Source organism: Bos grunniens, chromosome 26 (assembly GCF_055505025.1).
Source record: "Bos grunniens cultivar Pamir isolate PY7600 chromosome 26, Bosgru_T2T1.0, whole genome shotgun sequence".
Lineage (NCBI taxonomy): Eukaryota > Metazoa > Chordata > Mammalia > Artiodactyla > Bovidae > Bos > Bos grunniens.
Window position 1 is genome coordinate 27,341,937 of NC_141190.1, and position 14,144 is coordinate 27,356,080.

At 43.6% G+C, this 14,144-nt stretch overlaps 1 protein-coding gene across 7 annotated transcripts in view; it reads right to left on the minus strand.

Moving 5' to 3' along the window:
* Positions 1-14,144, minus strand: part of SORCS1 (sortilin related VPS10 domain containing receptor 1) — a 576,007-nt gene that overhangs the window by 25,376 nt on the left and 536,487 nt on the right. For all 7 annotated transcript variants that reach the window (XR_015155388.1, XM_086377870.1, XM_086377867.1 and 4 more), the window contains 2 exons: positions 12,339-12,451; positions 7,346-7,477 (listed from right to left, as the gene is read on the minus strand). Coding sequence is in view for 6 of the 7 variants with exons in the window: in XM_086377870.1 (XP_086233996.1) it covers positions 7,346-7,477; positions 12,339-12,451 (245 nt within the window). In the remaining variant the exon portion in view is untranslated. The remainder of the gene's footprint in view (positions 1-7,345; positions 7,478-12,338; positions 12,452-14,144) is intronic.

A 14,144-nucleotide genomic window follows, 5' to 3' on the forward strand; every position in this document is an offset into this window, starting at 1 on the left:
AGAAACTAGAAAAGTGTTCATCTGAACAACATACTTCTAATTTATAATCTCCAGGAGAGTCCCATGAAGAAAATAATTAACTTCCCAAATTTGTTCTGGTTTATAACATTGCTTCATCAGTTTTATCTGTATCATTTACAAAATTAAAAAGGCTATGCAAAAATGGTAGCAGAGAAAGTATATTTCATGGATTTCACTTGCATCAAAGAACACACAAAAAAGATAACAACATACTTTGTGGTGTGCAAAAGAACTTATGCACAGAAATAGAACTAAATAAAATTTACACTGCATACAAGAATGAACTCAATTAGAACCATGCATTTCTCTATGCAAGTAAATGAGTATGAAACTGTTGACAGATTTTGACAATATTTTAAATGTTTTCCATGCCACCTGCAGAAGCATTTATCCTGTATTGTTTTCATCATTTGTGAATTATTACATATATTTTCATATATACAATATATAATGTATAATATCTATGCATTGAAAACTTTCTGTTGGCAAAGTTACATATTTCTCACTATTTTTTCCCTAGGACAACACAGCTCCATTGAAAGCAACATGAAGCCTAAAGGACACTCTTACGTTTATCCTGTTAATATTTGAAGAATTGAGACTAGAATTTCATTCTGTTTGACTCCTCATCTTAGGGCATTTCCATAAAAAAACATTTTCCTCGAGCCAGCTGACAGAGACACAAAAAGTATATAGGAGGAGGTCCAGCTGAGCACATTTAGGAGATAAAAAATTGTAGTATATCATTAACTATGCTTCTATTTCTCATCTAACTGTGAAGCACATGATTTATAACGCCAGGCCTGTGTCATCTGACCAATCTGAGCTACAGGCAATTCCTAACCATAGCCTCAGGACTGCTACATCCTATTCAACAGTTAATATAATTTATAATGTTTGCGAGAGTCTTTGGCCATGAAAGGAATAGAATAAACTGGGACTATAGAACAGCGTGGTGACAGCCTAAATGAAAGAACACAAGCTTGCATGATAAAGACTCGAGTGAAATGGTGTGTAATTGCTGGGAGATCGGTCCTCCTGAAACAAGCTGAATCTGTTCATTTTTCCTTCTCTGTGCAGTGCAAGTGTTATCCTAGCAAATTTCATTTACCTTTGTACAGTCACCCCTCTTCTGCTGCTCTCCATTGTCTATTCTCCTTCAGCTAAGTAATCAGGAGCAAAGAAAAATCTATTATTCTTGGCGTCTGCCTATTTGATGGAATATGCCTATGATTCAAGTGCAACCCACACTTCATTTAAACCACCACTTAAATAGACAGTGGCAATTCAGTACAAATACTTGGAAAGATGCTATCAAAAGGGTGCTGTGGAAGGGACCAGGTACATGAAAAACACCAATTCTCCTTCTCAGCTTCTTCACAAGCATGAAATTTGAGTGGTAATCAGAACAGGGGTCAAGCTGAGGTAACGATGTTACAATTTGGAGGACTTGAAACAAAGGAAGTGTGCTTTCTGCTTAATGCTCCATGGGATCTGCTGCAGGTAGATGTGATGCTGTGCTCATTATAGTCACACAGGGACACTGGCTGGTAGATCAGCCCCCTCAGCTGTACACACCACCAGAGGAGGGGAAAGAAGAGTTCTCTGGGTTCTAGAGATAAAATTTGAATACTTCAGCTTGGAAGTGACGCATCACTTCTGCTCCCACTTCATTGGCCAGAATTAATCACCCGGCTCTGCTTACAGAAGAGCCTCATGGTATAATCCTACTGGTACCCAGAAATGGTGAGCTGGAGATGTTTGGTCAACAGAATAGATCACTACCACGTAAAGAACACATTCAATATCCAAACAGTGCTTAAAGAAACCAACAGAGGAAAATCGACTCTCAGATCATGAGAATGGAAATGTCAAATGCTGAAACATGAAGCTTAAGGACAGCAGAGAAGTAGTAATTTATGATACATGACACCCAGAGAAATGGTACAGAGTGAAACCATGAATACACACTGAAAATGGGCTTTAGCAGATTTATCGATGGCAAAGCTATATTGGGCCATACAACTAATGCTTATCTGAAGTTGCGAGGAGGGATGGAAACCCTACTGAACTTAAGGAACATTTTGGTGCCAAGTTTAGGAGACTTGCCTGGGATTACCTTGGAATGGACATAGTCAAGCCTGACCCTGTTAGGTTATTAAAGCCTCTTCAAAGAGTGATTGAATGATATTACTTTTGGAATTAACAGAGAAAGATCTTTCCCAATTATCATGATTTCTGGTTTAATACATGGAAGAAGCAGTGAAGCCAAACAGGACTTCTACTTATCAATTCTGTTCTTTGTTAGCACCAAAGCATCAGCTTGACTACAGTGTCTAAGAAGTTCTTCCTGGATGACATAATGAAGAAATAATGTGTCCCAGTTCACTTCCTTTCCCTAAATTCCCCATCACCAGCTCCAAACTTCTCTCCTTCTCCTTTTGCTGTATTCTTTCAGCACAACTCTTACCTATTCTTTTGATTATAACTTCCCATTTTAGTGACTTTCCTTGTGAACTTCAAAATATTTCTACAATTTCTCTCTTTGAAAAATCTGGACAGGGCAGACTGAGTATATCGAAAATGGTCTAAGATTATTTATTACACTTCACAATGAATCTTATTTCTAAAATTATTGCCAATAACCTGTTCCATTTTCAGAGGCACTTCCTCTTTCCCTGGATTTTGGTTTCTGCACCTGTCAAATGTATATGACAACACAAACAACTAAAGACAAAATTCGTTGTTGGTGGTTGACATTTCGTCCATAGTCATTCTGTTCATTTTAAATGTGTCCATGCCCTTTAAGGATTCAGCAAGACAACATGCAGGCTCCCTATCGCCCCAGCACAGCATCACAAACACAGCATGATGGCCCTTCCTCCTTCCAGGAAAGCCAGATACAAAGCTTTTCACCTCTGAGGACTCAGAGAGAAGCCAGCAAGTACAGTGGTGCAGGAGGTGGGATATGCTCCACACCTGAGCAGCTGGCCTCAGGTAGCAAGAGGGTCTAATCCCTGATGAGGCCAGCTAAGGGCAAGTGAGCCTTTTCTCACTCTCTGGAGATGTGAAGTCGAGAGTGGTGGAACCCTCCCAGACAGAGGTCACTTGATTAACCCAGCCCAACGTTATCCAGATAACAAGGTCAAGTGCTTCTCACTGTGAGGAATTTTCAATTTATTTCACAGACAAGATAACTTGATCTAAGCCAGCATCTGTCCTCTCTGGGGAATGCTGTTAGAGGAAGTAAGGGAGGAGAGCCAAGAGCCCTTTGCTTGGGCCCTGCCCGCCTAGTCATCAGGGTCCACCTGGCCAGGTCCCACTTTTTTCCCTGCTGGGAATTCTGTGCAGTAACTTTACAAGAAAGGGGCCAGAGTATTGAGAGAGAGAGAGCATAAAGCCAGCTCTTCCCAAGTTCCATCTAATTCAGAAAGCAGCCTTTAAAGGAGTGGGGTCCTGGTTGTTGTTTTCACTTTGCACTCAGTTGCAACTTCTATGTAATTTATGACAAAGGAAGTCAGTTGCTTTTGCCTGCCTCCAGTTCCTTCTCTCCCCCCCATATTTCTCTTTAAGGACCCATGTCCTTCTTTATTCTCAGCCCATTTGATTTAGGAGGGGCTCCCTTAACTCCTGATCTGGGGAGGGTATGACACATTGAGTTATCACTGACAGAGCCCTAGCCTCCTGACTACCAGGCTCGTTGAGACATCTCCACTTTACCAAAGTCGAGCCTGTGAGAATTATCACCCTAGGCTTTTGGGGTGCACTCAGGGGAGAGGCACTGTCTTTTGAATGGAATTGGTAAGATGACTAAATAAAAGACTGGGGCTTCCTGGGGCCATTCTCGTCTTCCTATATGCTGGCCTCATTCTTAGGCAGACTTCTCATGTGGTCACAACAGAAAGAGATAGAGAAAGCAGGAGAGACGAAGACAGGGGAGTAAGCTGATGATACTTCCTCTCTGAGTTATCCATGCCTGAGCTGGACTTCCCAACTAAATAAGCTCATAACTGCAAATTTCCAGTGAAATCTGTTTGAACAGAATATATGTTCATTTCATCAGGGGAAAAAACCCTACACAACTCAAAGCAAAGCATCTGTTGCTCATTTCCTGGGGCAGCCACCTTGATATCTGGGGGCCTTGCAGAAGTCAAGTGGTACCCAAATCCACACAGGCAGCATGATGGAACAAGGGGACCCACTAGACTTGGGAGGCAACTCAACTTGCAGAAACAGAACTAGAATCTCCTTCTCCTTAAAGAGTTGCATCTCCTTAGGCAATTCACAGCTCTCGGTTGGGGTCTGACTTCATTAATTTCAAAGTGACTGCATCAGAGAGAAGAATTAAAGGACCTCTCTTAGGATCATAACTATAGGATTCCTGTGGGCAGCACCGGTATTGCTGGTTCTGGACACAAGGCTTAGTTTACATACTGATTTCATTAGGGTACTTATTAACTGGGTAATAACAGTTTCCATAAGACACTCATTTCTCATATGCTAGGTTTGGTCACTGAAATTAGTTTCATTCCTGGATAAGGCTGCTACATTGGCAATTCCCTTAACCAAAGTTACAATCTCCCTTGGTACTCTGCTGCTTTCCCTCAATGCCATCCATCTGCCTGATAACTTAAATGAGTCATCTTCCCTCTAGTTACTCATTCACGTGTTCTTCCTGTTTCCTGGTATCTTTGTTCTTTCCTGTAATTCCATTCATTAATCTTTTTCTCCTTATTTTCACCATTTTCTTTCTGCCAATGCATGCCGCGGACTATCCTAGTCTTTAATATGCCTATATATATTTTTTTGCATTTCTCATATACTCTCCTATCACAAAATATCCATAAATGTAACCATTATCTATTTACCATTTATTGAGTAACCTCTATAGGTCAAGGGCTTTGCTGTATCACTTCTTTAATGATCTATCAAACATCCTATGAGACAAGTATTATTGATTATGTGATTTTGGCTGGATTATTGATCTTTTCTGAATTTTCCTCATCTATAAGATATAAGCAATGGATATAGGAGCTGAAGCTAGAAACCTGGTCTATATTTCTCCAAACCTGTGGTCTTTCTAAAACATATCTGAACTCGCTATCTAAAACATATCTGAACTGAAGCCACTGAATGTTAAGTTCCACAGCTTTCGAGCAAGCCAAGCCAGCTGCCTTAGGGTCTCTGATTAATGGCTCATCAGTACATGATACTTGGCTGCCTCAGGGACACTCACTCAGGTCTCTGAGAATGTCTCTGGAGAAGACATTCAGATAAGATAAAGAGAAAGAAGAACTCTAGGGAAAACAGACAGCAAGATATACACTCACACAAGTAAACCAAGTTTCAGAGAACACATGCCTCTTCTTTCTACATTTTCTCTAAAATAAACATCTAGAAACTATATTTTAGAGAGAGAATGAGATGTGCAGATGATGTGGTACCTGGGAACTTAGCTGGCTCTAAATCTGGACTCTTCCATATTGAGAAGATGATATTCTGGATTTCATGGGCAAGCCATAAGATTTCCAGAGGAGGCACAAATATACATGTCTCAACCTAAATGCTCTGGATAGGGATCTACACCCTTCTAGGTCTCATCAGCAGTGTGGTGATAAGAAATACTCCATTCTTTCTCCCACTGAACTGCAGGTGCAGAGAATAATTTACAGAATATAACCAGAAGCAGAAAGCGAGGGCTGAGCAAAGTCAGACACAAAGTTGACGGGTTCCCTGCTGTCCGATGTTGAAGTGCAGTTCATTAGGAGACGGGGTTCACTGGGACTTTCCTTGACAGCTCTGTTATTTGTTGTTTGCACATGAAAAAAAAATATAGACGTGAGTCTTCTGCCAACTGGGAAAGCGACTGTTGAAAGGTGGGCATGTCCTAGGAGGTGGGCCAGGTTGTAATGTGAGGTTGTTGCTAACAAGGCTGTGATAGAGGTTTCTCGAGTTATCTTGGAGACTAGAGATCAAGGAACTAGATTATGGGTTAATTCTAAGTAAACTGAAAAGCTCCAAGTACTAAAAGGAGAAAAAGTTAATATTTACTTAGTGTCTGAGAGGAATCCTGTTTTTAATATATCTGTCAGAGAGCATTGAGAAACCAAAGTCATATAGTTTCCAACAGGGTGACCAGACCAAGACTGATCATTTTAACTGGGTGAAGAATAAGAACAACAATAATGACATCATCATAGTAATAATCCTCACTACGCGTGCGTGTTAAGTTGGTTTAGTCGTGTCTGACTCTCAGTGACCATGCAGATCATAGCCCACCAAAGCTCCTCTGTCCGCGGGATCCTGTAGCTAAGAATACTGGAGTGGGTTGCCCTCCTCTGAGGGATGTTCCCAACCCAGGGATCGAATCCGTGTCTCTTATATCTACTTGCACTGGCAGGCAGGTTCGTTACCACCAGTACCACTTGGGAAGCCCAATGCTCACTACAGAGATGGGTAATCTGAAGTTAAAAGGAAGAATGGGAGAAAAAACATCTAAGCAAGCAGAAGAGAGAGAATCTCTCTCACACACCCATACACACACACACACACACACACACATTCTAATACTCCAGAGGTGCTGGAGATGAGGAAAGCGAATCCCATAGCCAGGGGAGGTACTTGGAGTCAATATTACTCATTCATTATAAACTCAAATCATCGTAGACTGGTGGTGATAAAGAGGACTCATGATTTGTATAAAAGTTGTGCCTTTTTATAAAGATACGCCATTTGATTCTCAGGGATTCTGTGGTGGCTCAGAGGGTAAAGAGTCTGCCTGCAATGCGGGAGACCTGAGTTCGATCCCTGGGTCAGGAAGATCCCCTGGAGAAGAAAGTGGCACCCCACTCTAGTACTCTTGCCTGGAGAATCCCAGGGGCGGAGGAGCCTGGCGGGCTACAGCCCATAGGGTCGCAAAGAGCCAGACACGACTGAGTGACTTCACTCTGACTTTGATTCTCATGATGCAAGTTTGTGAAGCAACATAAATCGATTCGACTTCTACACATTGTTCAGCCTCTTGCATTTTTCCTGCCACCTAATACCTTGGACAGTTTGCCATGTCAGTACATAGATTTATCTTGTCTACTGTAAGCACTGTAGATGGATATACCCTCAGTGGTTTAGCCACTGCTGACAATACACACTCTTGCACGTGTTTTCTGGTGATGCTGTAGTTAAAGCTCCAGATTACGTTTCTTTAGGGAGGATGGGAAGGTGGAAGGGTCCCCAAGTGGGGACCCCCAGAGCTGCTGTCCTGGTCAGGCACTAGCAGGGTCGTGGCTCAGAGAGGGAGAGGCTGGCATGCTACCTGGGGACTCACCTGCTCCAGGTCCTCGGCTGGCCTTTTGTTTTCTCCTGTGGGGTCCTGATGGGGTAAGACAAAGAGCTCGGCAGCAGTGGGCAGGCCAGGCAGCACTGCCACCAAGATGTGCTGGCCCGGAACCCCAGTGGCCTGAGGGAGAGACGCAGAGGCACACATGAGTCCTGGGGGAAAGAAAGCTGATGAGAAGGAACCATGAGACCTGTGGGGTGGTGCAGTAGGAAGGCACACGGGTGTGGAGATGGGAGTGTGAAAGCAGGGTCCTGGGTGCACTTGTTGGGGAGGGATGCAAAGGCCAGAGATGGGTTCGAGCCAGACTCTGAAGTCTGGCCCCCTGCTCTATCCCCATGAGACCATAAACACTTTGCATCCCCTTAAATTAAAAAGTGGCATGATGGTAGTACCTGCTTTGTAAAAGTAAGTGGACCCTGTCAGTGAGAAGGCTGTCACTAAGCCTTATCTTCTGCCCCTGGAGCTATAACATTTTCTAACCTAGCTTCCTCCTTCCTCGAAGCACTAGCATTCCCTCCAAATCCACCTCTATCACCTAACCTAATAGCACACCCCAGACCACAGCCTCCAGGTGTCTGTTGAGTTCTCCAAAGCATCAGACCCTAATGATCAGCTAAGGAAGCTCTCTTAACCCTTCCCCCTGCTACGCTTCAACCTTCTATTAAAATCATGCACATCACTCAAAACTTCCTCTTTATTGAGCCTACTTTCTAGATGGTTCTAGAATTCAGTTGGCTACAATTTCAGCATTTCTCTGGAGCATTCAGTCAGAATGTCATTTGGTTGTTGTACAAGAACTCCTCACATTTACTCCAAAATCTTCATTCTGCATGTGGATGAATGGAGGCACTCTTTTCCCAGATACCCCAGTGGGAAGCCTTATCTCACTTATGACATGACACTCTCCTTTCCACATCCTATCTAAGCAGCCTATGAGATATTGACAAGTGATCCTATTGGTTCCTTTCTATTTAAATTCCTCCCACCCCCGCCTTGTTAATATCTCAATTCAGCCTCTATGTTCACTCCCCTCAATCTTTACAACAGCCTCCCCATCTCCAGGAAACAGACTACTATCAATGCTTAAAGATTTATCCCCTTACAGTCCAACTCAGATTATGTATCCCCATCCAAATTCATGCACAAATTACCACTGCCAAGTGGATTAGATTTACATTCAAAGCCTTCAGCAATATGGTCCCACCTTTCCTTCCTACACTAATTATCCACAGCTCACACAGTCATCTTAGGCTTAACTGAATAGACTCATCTACAATTTCTCAACAGCCAGTCTTTTCTTGCAAATGTTTCTGTGTATCTCCGCCAAATGTCTTTTCTATACATTTGCTGCTAGAACATCATGAAGTTCTAGAACATAAAGTCCACTCATTTCAGTATATTTTTTCATGATTTCCAGTTAGGTGATTGTTGGGTTCTGAAATCTACCTTTATATCTTTCTTGAAGTACTAAGAAATTCCATTTGCTGGATCTTTTCCATGTGTCTGGCATTGTCCTAAGGACTTCTTAATATAATGCAATGTAATCTCCCACAAGCACTCTTTGAAGCAAGTATTACTATACCTCTCTGTGCAGGTGAAGACACAGGTTGCGAGTCCCCAGTAAGCTGGCTCTGAGCTTAGCATGTAGGGTGTTTATTAGGGGACATTCTTAGAATCAACAGCTAGAGGACTGAAGGCAAGGAAGCAAGAATGGGTAGAGGGAGAAGCTGAGCTATGATAAAGGTCAGCTCAGAAGACCTTGCAGGGAATGAGATTTGCCTGAGAAATCTGAATGGCCCTTCAGATTTGCCTGAGGTTGAGCTGAGGCATCACTGGATACGAGCCACTCAAAAAAGGACACAACGTTGGGGGAAGGCAGCTGAAACCTCTGCCCACAGCTCTCCCAGCAGCTAAGGCAACTGTATCTCCCGTAAGGGGAATCTGGATGGTACATCCCTATTTCTGCTATGGGACAGACAGTAGACGGAGGAAAGCCCAACAGTGGCTCAATGCCATCTAAGTAACGAGTGGCGACACTCAGTTTGGAACCCTGGTCTGACCATGATGCTTCTGTCTTAACCAGGGCTCTCCTGCCTTCTTTCTCCTGGCACACAAAGCAGCTCCTGTCCCAGCTGGTATCATACAGTTTTATAGCCCTCCAGGATGCTAAGCTCAAATATTATGTCTAAACTCATCCTTATCATTGACAATGTTTACTGAAGGACTTTCAATGAAAGATCCCATTGCAAAATATCAATAGAAAAACCCCAGTTGATGAGGAAAAAGGCAATGATTTACATATTGAATTTCATTACAGAATGAATAGGAAGAAAACTACAATTAAGTTGACATCCAGTTGAGCTTCTTATAGAGCTTATTAGGGGACGCCTGGCAATAGGGTGTGTTCTTTAGGACTTAAGGAAGTGGCTGAGAATATTTACTATCTCAAAGCCAAGGTGGGGAGCTAGGAACAAGGGCTGGTTCAGCCACCTCTTAGGATTGAGTAACCACGGAGTCCTCAAAACTCCCTCCACTCCATCACCTCTTATCCTGAGGGATGTGAAGCCAACCTGTTTGTTCCGCATTTAGCTGATTGTGCTCTGCAGCGGCCTAGAAATATTAACGAGCAGTCACATCTAACCTAGTGGACAGCTGCTGGAAGGGTGGCATCCCGGAGCATCTGATCCCCTTCAAATTAATGTGAAGAGAAACCAGCCTGGAAAACATCACTGCTGAACTAATGCTTGGTTGATAAGCAACGGGGGGTGTTGGACAGCTGCCTAGGAGATCTACAGGGACAGAGATCTCTGAAGAAGGTGGGCTGTGGGTTCACTGAAGGCTATAAGTCATCTCTCTAGGACAGCAGAGAAGGGAAACCAGTTGTCACATTAGTGACAAGCAGCTCTAAGGATAAAGAGGCCTGTGGTTTGGTAGCTTCGCCCCCTGGTGGCCATAATGTTTAGCCACCGACAATGTCATAGATGCTCAGAGTCCTTAAGACAAAGGTGGGATGGCATTTACCCAGAGGTAGAGAAAATAACCCTTCTCCATCCCACTATTCCAATTACTCTTGTCTCTCCATTTAACAAGGCAAAGGACAGCAGCAGAGTGGAGTGGGAAGAAAACTACTTGATCAAGATTTAAACCTTGAGGTCTAACTCCAGAGCCTGACTTTAAACTGTACAACCCTGGGCAAGTTATTTGCCTCTATTCACCTGTAAAATGGGGATAATCATCCTATCTGTTTCTACATCATAAGCTAGGTTTCTTTTTTGTGATTAAATGTGTCTAAAAATGCAAAACACTGAGAAGAGTTTCTGGAATTTTTAAAGTGCTAAATGAATATTCACAAAGACAATGGTATGATTATGGGAACATCAGCTCTTTGCAAAAGGCTGAATGTGAGATCAGTTTTCTGAGCAGGGGTTATCTGAATGTCTTTAACTCTCCTCATCCCCTTGTGTCATGAGGCACCATGCGTCAGGTGCAGGAGAGAATATATAACCAATCCTAAATTGACTTTTCTCTTAGGCTAAGAGTAGACCTCATTTTCTTGGGTGCCAAAATCACTGCAGATGGTGATAACAGCCATGAAATTAAAAGACGCTTACGCCTTGGAAGAAAAGCTATGACAAACCTAGACAGCATATTAGAAAATAGAGACATCACTTTGCCGACAAAGGTCCAGCTAGTCAAAGCTATGGTTTTTCCAGAAGTCACATATGGATGTGAGAGTTGGACCATAAAGAAGGCTGATCATCAAAGAATTGATGCTTTCAATTAATGCTTTCAATCTGTGGTGCTGAAGAAAACTCCTGAGAGTTCCTTGGACACTAAGGAGATCAAATCAGTCAATTCTAAAGGAAATCAGTCCTGAATATTCATTGGAAGGACTGATGCTGAAGCTGAAGCTCTAATACTTTGGCCACCTGATACTAAGTGTTGACCTGATGAAAAGAGTCAACCAAAGAAAAGACCCCAATGCTGGGAAAGATTGAGGGCAGGAGGAGAAGGGAGCAACAGAGGATGAGATTGTTGGTTGGCATCATTGACTCAATGGACACGAGTTTGAGCAAACTCCAGGAGATAGTAAAGGACAGGGAAGCCAGGCATGCTTCAGTCCATGGGGTCAGAGAGAGTCAGACACGACTGAGCAACTGAAGAGTAGACCTTAGGGAAAAGTCATTTCTGGTTTTCTGGGTTTGTGCAATAAACCCAAGCAGCTATATGAGCAGATATTCCATTTCTCTGATTGTTTATGGAAGTGGAGTATGCAGGCGGAATGTGCCTAGAAGAAGATGTCTTGTCAAATTGTGGGTGACATTTGTTCAGAAGGGGATGAACCATACCACCTTGTTATCCTCCCAGAAACCAGATTGGGTTCAGATCCTTCACTTTAATTTTGTAGCTTTGTCACTTATTAGCTGTGAGGCTTTAGATGAGTTATTTAACTTCTCTGAACCCCAACTGCTTAATCAACAAATAAAGACAATAATATGTTGCTCTTGGGGCTGTTGTGGGAAGGGAATGCTGTTAAAAAGAACTAGGACATAGTAAGATGACTACCTTCCTGTGCTGGGTACTCACTGGCTGTTGTGCTGGTCATTCATGGGGCTGGAACTCAGGCTGCTCTTACTAACGGTATTCACTCTATGCCTTTCAGTACTATGCCCAGTAGCTATTTCACACGTACTGACAGCTAACTGTGAATTCTGCCATGACTGTCACATATTGCCATGGTCGTCTCTAAGCAGAACATAATGGGTAAGGACCCCGTGATTATTCAATTTCCTGTCTCCCGTGGCACCTGTGACATGTCTGCGCATGGGAGGCTCAGCTTTGCAGGTATCAGACTGATGACACCCGCTTCCCCTGGCCTCTGGCTCTTTCCTGCCATTTCTTAGTGCAAGGGTCCCCTCTCCATGAAGGACAAGGGAAGACAGGGAAAGGGCCTGGGCCAGAAGGAGCTGGCTACACTCACCTCCACCAAGGCCTTTTTGATGACTCGGCTGACGTCTCTCCTCCACTCAGGAATGTCCGGGTTGTAATCGTCCAGGTTTGGAGAAAAGGACAGGCGAAGAGATCGGAATTCCTCTGTGGACCGCCAGAGTAGAGGGGTTACTATAAGTCAGATCAGCCTCTCAGGAAGTCTGTTATACTTTCTATTTCATGCAAAGCCCTAATGCAGGGTCCTTGTCCTCCACACTCACCAGAGAGACCTTACTAGAAGGCAAGGTCAACATCCCATCCCTCTTACCTCCGAGCTCCTTTTCCAGGCCAAAGCTTTAGTCTGTGACCCATGCTTCACTCCACAGCTTTATGCACTGTCCCCAGTCTAGCCCTTGTGCTCCTGGAGCACTCTGACTGCATCACGGGTTTCTGCCCCTGGGCCTTTGAACACACGGCCCCTTTCCCAGAATGGTCCTCTCTTCCCACCTTCCACGCATGCAGCACTCAAGCTCTAGTTTGAGTCCTCACTGACTTAATACTCTGCCCACCACATTTTACTTTTCTTTTTTATGGCACAGCTGTGTTCTGCACATACTTTCCACACACACACATTACCATTATATAATAATCATATTATATGATTATATAATTATAAAATTCATCATAGTCACTCTATTGCTAAATTTTGTTTGCATGGGAATTTCATTGAAAGGAATTTCCAACTCTTTATTTCAAGGATTTTGCTAGTTGTCACAGTAGCCTCTGAGTTAATCTTGGTCCCCCAGAAAGTAGATGAAATTATAAAGGCGATGATTTTGTGAGGAGAATTGTCTTTAACAGAATATGGGGAGGAAACCAGAGGATCTTGGAGCACCATCAGACCATGCTGCATATATGACACAGTGCAAGAGAGGGAGGAAGGTTCAGCGACACTAATGGGAGATCTGTGAGCTGAAGTCAGCCAGAGGAGCCCTGTGTCCCAGGAATGGGTTCACCTTCGTATTCCTACTGCATTCTGTCATCACTGGCTGGATGGTGCAGCCTTGGTCCTAACATGGTGATGCGTTTCAGAGCACAGCCCTGAGGGGGTCTTATCACACAATCTACTCAGATCACACTGCTCCCCTGAAATCTGTGGGAGGTTCCACACTGCACTTAGAATAAATTCAGATTCATATCATGGCCTTCATAGTGCCACACAAACCAGCAACAACTGTCTCCTGCCACATGTCCTACGGGCTGCCCGGCACTCCATGACGCCATCCTTCCCCATGTTCCTCAGGCTGCTAAATTTCTTCCCACATTACCATGCCTCTACTTCCTCAGATGATAGCCTGCTCAGCTCCTTTTCAGCCTTCAGTCTCTCCTGGGAGGAGCCCTTCCCTCCAGCAACCTCAGATATCCTCCCTTTAACCAGTGCTAACACCTTTCATCCTGTGACCCTATTTGTCTCCGCCAAACTTCTTACTGTTCAAATTATTTTGTTTGGGGGGATAAGGGGAGAGGGACAAATTGGGAGATGGGAATTGACATACACACACTACTGTATATAAAACAGATAACTAATAATAACCTACTGTATAGCACAGGGACTCTACTCAGTACTCTGTAATGGCCTATATGGGAAAAGAACTGAAAAAAGAGTGGATTTATGCATATGTATGGGCTTCCCTGGTGGCTCAGACGGTAAAGGCGTCTGTCTACAATGCAGGAGACCCGAGTTTGATCCCTGGGTTGGGAATATCCCCTGGAGAAGGAAATAGCAACCCACTCCAGTACTCTTGCCTGGACAATCCCATGGACTGAGGAGCCTGGTGGGCTACAATCCATGGGGTTG